Here is a 6,000-nt window from a genome sequence, read left to right on the forward strand (position 1 = left end):
GATACGTTTGGCACGAGGCACCAGAGATCCGCTGCTTTTTAACGTCTTATACGTTTGCGTTCCCGTACGGCAAACTAAATGCCTTGAAGGGATGTGCAGCGTAACGTCCCGTAAAGGTGCTTGCGTTTAACGTACGTAAGAGGTTAAAATCTTTCCTTAAACTGTCTATTAATGACATGCAATTCATCTTGCACGTGCCACAGCACCTGCAGCAGTTAGTAATCCATACTCACATTCGTAGCTCGTTATGGAGTCTCTTAAGACTTGATTCATGGCTGTGTGTAGCAATGCTACAGATGTTAAATACTTCGTAGGCATTAATTTTAATACCACTCTGCCAGGTCTTTGTATGCAAAGCACCATGTTCACGTGCGAAACACGCTTGGCACTTGTTCTTTCTTTTGTGTAGGCCTTTATTAAAAAACATTCCACGTACCCAAATACGATCCTGGTATGATGCTTACTGGCCTATGACAAGTTCACGAAAAAAAAGGCAAGCTATGCACAGGCTGTTCTGTTCGTGTCGTTGCTCTTACCTCTGGCTCGAACATGAAGTTCTTCCAGAAGTGGATGGTCCCTTTGCCGCAAAGGTACCGGGACGCAGGTTCGTCGACCGTGGCTGACTGCAGCTGCAAGCAGGAAAACACCCATGAGAATTGCCCACGAATGGAAATGAAACTTACTGCACAATCTAATGAAGCATTTCGGCTACCGCAAAAACACCCAGCGCCATAAAGGAATACTGACATACACCTTTTAACAATTTTTTTTAACACTACCGGAACTCGAAACACTAGAATATCGGCAAAACGACTGTGCCAAGAACTTGTGTTTGCCCGAGACAAGTTCTTGATAGTATTGCTTTAGCTAAGGTATCGCAAAAATTACGTGGCTCAGACCTCTTCTGTCCAATGGAGCATAAATTGATTACCTTATAACAACACGTCAGGTATAGTGCTGCGTGCAATGCTAGCACCGCACATCATTTGTCAAATATAATAATGGTTATCCGACAGTCGCCGCCTATACATGGCAATTTTTGAAATAGCCATCCCATACGTGCTCACGGATGCAGCCAAGTTATTGCTGATTATTAAGAGCAAAGTCTTACCTGACGAGGTCTTCTCTGAATACATGCGTATGCAGAAATCATTTTGATCTGCGTAACATTGTTTGGGGACGTCATCCAGTTTGCGGTATGTTTGTCCGCATCGAACCTCTTTCCCGCCAACATCGGTCACCGGGCTGTAAACGGTATAATTTCTAAATGATCAGGTTGCTTTGTTGTGGGAACTGTGTTCGAAGCGAACCACCGGACTAGTTTTGTCCCCTGGTTATGTGCCTCTTGGTATGTGCCACTATTCAATGAGGACAAAAAATCACCGGCGAGTACGATACTTCCTAATGCGAAATTTAAGTGCAGCTGCATACGTGTCTTCATTTCGCGATATATTGGCTCGTGCGGACAATCTGGCCCCTGCGGCACGTTGCAAACGGAGCGAAGTGTAGCGCGACTGCCTCCCTAATCGGGGGATCGCGAGAGGCAACTCGAGGGTGACGGGTGTGGGTGCGATTCACAGCAGCCGCCGCAAACAGACTTCCGCTAACGCAGCGATTTGTTTTCATACGCAGGGTGTCGCAACTATCACGCACCGAGACTTAAAATATATGCAAATGCCACGTAGCTAGACAGAACCAAGGTAATGTTGGTTGCCGTCGCTTGGAGATACTCAGAATAGTTATTGCATACTGCCTAAATATATATATATATATATATATATATATATATATATACATATATATATATATATATATATATATATATATATATATATATATATATATATATATATATATATATATAAGGCTTGGTTATTGAATGATCTTAATTGTAATTAGACAAGAAATGTCAGTGAGGAAATTGTAGAGCAACTTAAAAAATGCTTGCTCTCCCGTAATCAAGAGTAGCTGTAAGCATGAAATGGCAACCGGCAAAGCAGATTGGTTGGAGATGATACTAGCCACAATCTTAAAATGTGTGTAGCGCATATTCGCAACGGCACACCCATAGAGTTTCTCACTACATTACCTACAGCGAAATCTGGCGCTGCTGCGCTGTGGTATGCATGGGAATGCCGGTATATTGTCACTTCGGATTGGCATCGTTCTCGGAGAGACAGGACACCTTAAAGACGCGCTTGGCAAGTACCGTTCCGTCTGTCACAATGATTCATTTTCTAGTAAAACAGCACGTGAGAAGCTGTTTTAGCTTAATTATTACGCGAAAACATGTTTTGTTTAACTATGAGAACTTATTATTGCGTGTACGACTAAATGGTATACGTAAAAAGTATCAGCGAGCCGCTAAAGTTGCAGGACAGACGACAAGGTTCGCGCTCGCTTTGAAACAGTTGCTCGTATGTTCTTGCTTTTCTTCGCTTGGTCGTGCATTGTAGGTGAGTAAAGATGTAATATGCGTGAATGAAAAAATTTCATGAAGATTTTACTTTGAGAACGCGTTATTTGTGTAGCCAGATCCACGTTTTAGACGAAGCCTCTTACAACACCAGCCAACACGAGCCTCGCAGACACATATACCGTCATTCCCATGACGGTACGGTGCCCCCTTAAGAAACTCGCATAGACGGTGGCGCCAGATTTCCCTCTAGGTGTTATAGTGAGAAACTCTATGGGCACACCCCTCCACACCACGCTGGACCACGCCATACTGTGCACTGGCTCATATGGACGCTCCCAGCTAGGAGGAAACCGGTTGAGGGCGGCTCTTTAGGCAGTGAAAGAAGCCAGAGACCGAGCGCACTGACCAGCTACAAGATCCTGAATGATGCACCACCAAACGTCTCTAATCTCTATTCCTGCTCCATGATTTCGACGACGCAAGAGGTCACGTGTTGGGCCGCCAGTGAGCAAAGGGCTTGCTTCGCAGAGCTATAGCAGGATTTTCGTTTGCCAAGGCTGGCTACGCGACGTGTGCTCTTTCCCAGCTTTTTCCTTCCTCCATGAAGGCACAGTCAAGGAGGTTTTTAAAGATTTGGGAAAAGCAGCGCATCAGGCGCTTCCGGCGCCACGCCACGCCGCATGCAGCAAATTAAATTTCCCAGAATTGAAGTGCATGTTGCCCTCTATCCGCTGTATCCACCTTTTGAGCGTCGCCTATTGGTAATGAAAATAAAACTTCAGCGTACTGCAAGTTACAGCTTGAATGATATGAACAAACATTACGGAGAACCCGGAAGCAGTATGTTTTGTAACTTGTTTGGGCAGTAACTAGTGCATGTAATGCGATCCTGTACAAAGGGTTAACTAGGATCTCGTTTTATTCTCGCAACTTGTCCGGGTGTTCTCGTTTCTCTGCCCGGATAACGGCTCTGGCTTTTGGCTCAAGGTCACTTGAAATTCGCCGAAGATAGGGTGCTAAAAGCATTTTATGCTTAAAAGCTCTCGGTAGAACTTTTTGTTGCTCGACACAAAACTAGAGTGGTTGCTTGTGCAAGTTGGTAATTCATGATAAAAAGGGCGTACAGCGCGAAGGACAAGGGCTGCGATAGACGACGCACACTGCGCTGACTTCCAACAATATTTTATTGAGTTGCCACATCGTGTGTATACATACAAGAGGGGGCACGCGCATAAAATGAAAGGCAGTCACAAGGAGTGTTCTAACAGCAAGTCATAGTACTAAGAACATGGTCACTTGAAAAAAAACGAACATTCTGATTTCTATTTGTTGAGATACAAGACAACAAAAGAGACACTAGAGAGATACAAGACACATATAAGTCTTGTATCTATGATGTATCTATAAGTATTGTATACATGACGTGTTTCGGCCGTGGCAGTCATCATCATCATCATCAACCTGGTTACGCCCACTGCAGGGCAAAGGCCTCTCCCATACTTCTCCAACTACCCTGGTCATGTACTAACTGTGGCCATGTTGTCCCTGCAATCTTCTTGATCTTATCCGCCCACCTAACTTTCTGCCGTCCCCTGCTACGCTTCCCTTCCCTTGGAATCCACTCCGTAACTCTTAATGACCATCGGTTATCTTCCCTCCTCATTACATGTCCTGCCCATGCCATTTCTTTTTCTTGATTTCAACTAAGATGTCATTAACTCGCGTTTGTTCCCTCACCCAAGCTGCTCTTTTCTTATCCCTTAACGTTACACCCATCATTCTTTCCATAGCTCGTTGCGTCGTCCTCAATTTAAGAAGAACCCTTTTCGTAAGCCTCCAGGTTTCTGCCCCGTACGTGAGTACTGGTAAGACAAAGCTGTTACACACTTTTCTCTTGAGGGATAATGGCAACCTGCTGTTCATGATTTGAGAATGCCTGCCAAACACACCCCAGCCGATTATTATTTTTCTGATTATTTCAGTCTCATGATCCGGATCCGCGGTCGCTACCTGTCCGTGGCAATATGTGTCCTTAAATTCCTTCAATGCTAAGCATCCACTCACCGATTTTCGTACCGTTTGTTGCATTCAAAAGGAAACGTTATAATCTACCACCTGGAGTCACCACGTTATTTCCTGCTTCCAATTTCTACCAAAATTCTTGAAACTTCGGACTTTAAGAAAACTAATAAATAATGTGTACAACTTCATTTCAGCAATAAGAAACGACATCGTAATTATGCAAACTGAACCTACTGACGCAACTAAACCGGAAAGAATTTACATGTTAATATCTAAAATCTACTTCTATCCTTCAGTAGACATTTTACGAAATCCGCGTAACTGTTTTAACAATGTCAGGTAAACTGATTTCGTAATCAAATTCAGTGACAACTTTAGCGGAGTAACAGCAGCAACTGAACAGCGATAGCCGTTTTTTGATGCGTAGTTACTGTTATTCAAATTTATGTGCTTTTCATTTATTTTATTTTTTACACTTCCGGGATTACTAGTCATTTTTGCAAAACATTAAAAAGCTAAATGAGGATTTTGCTTCGCACAGTTGGCATGATTTTGATTTCGTTCTGACGTTCGAAAATTTAGATCAAATCGTTTTAGCGCTTCTGTATTGAGCCCTCTGTAGGTTTTCTATACGTGTACTTCAATAGGGGAAACCGCAGTTGGCCTCACGATAAACCTTCCTCTTTTAATCGCTTCCTACATCCCATGGCTTGATTCCCTGAAACCAGGTTCGTGTTCTCGAGCAATCACTTTCGGATAAAAATTTTTGTCAGTTTTGCGAGATTACGCGTGACTAACGCTGCTGGAATGGGCGTCTACGAACGTTACACTCGCTGTCGTAGCGCAGCTGGGACAGTGCCACGAACGCTATCGCCCGCAGACGCGGAACGCTTCCGGCGCTAGTCGCGCAACATCTCGCGAAACTGAAAGCATCTGCAAATTCATCCCGCACCACAGAGCAATGAGAAGGCGTCCTTCGTGACGGCACCTCCGAGGTCCGACGGGCACGGCCGGGCCGTCGCCGAAGACGCCATAGGAGCTCTGGCCGAGAGGCCCCTTCCCAATTTCCCCCTTACCTGTCAATAAACACGTTTTCATCCCCACCCGAAATTGATAGCCCGAGGATATCGCCCCTGAGCGATGAGCGTGTCCGGTCCTGGTATTGCCTTCGCTCAGTCTGTTCGCACGCTAAGGGCCTTGAGTCGGCACGCTCACCGTGTGCTCGGCGACGGAGCCCTTCGGGTTGTGCGCCGTAGACGAGGAGTCGGACTTGGCCGCCATGATTCTTCCTCGGGACCAGCAGAGTGAACCGCGTTCGAGCGCGCAGGGGCCTTATCTCCTCCTCTTCTTCTTCCGAACGGCGTTCGAACGCGCGCCCGCTTCTCCAGGACAGACCTCTTCATTCTCCTCTTGTTTTTACGCCGGCGCCTTGTTTGCTGTTTGTGGTATGCCCAAAATGAATGTAGCCTTTAGTATTACTTGGGCTTGTCTAACGGGCTTTGGTATTATAAGAGTCCCTAACACTTTTCTTTCTCTTCCCGAAACATCAGTGGGAGAGC

The 6,000-nt window shown here is 45.3% G+C and overlaps 1 protein-coding gene across 1 annotated transcript in view; it reads right to left on the reverse strand.

The window, feature by feature from the left end:
* Window positions 1-5,775, reverse strand: part of LOC142587523 (transient receptor potential cation channel subfamily M member-like 2) — a 147,628-nt gene extending 141,853 nt beyond the window's left edge. The window contains exons 1-2 of the mRNA XM_075698598.1: window positions 5,657-5,775; window positions 537-629 (exon numbers count right to left, since the gene is read on the reverse strand). Coding sequence (XP_075554713.1) covers window positions 537-629; window positions 5,657-5,722 — 159 coding nt within the window. The 5' untranslated portion in view covers window positions 5,723-5,775. The remainder of the gene's footprint in view (window positions 1-536; window positions 630-5,656) is intronic.
* Window positions 5,776-6,000: the final 225 nt, after the last annotated feature.

The sequence above is a fragment of the Dermacentor variabilis genome, chromosome 7 (assembly GCF_050947875.1).
Source record: "Dermacentor variabilis isolate Ectoservices chromosome 7, ASM5094787v1, whole genome shotgun sequence".
In the NCBI taxonomy this organism is placed as follows: Eukaryota; Metazoa; Arthropoda; class Arachnida; order Ixodida; family Ixodidae; genus Dermacentor; species Dermacentor variabilis.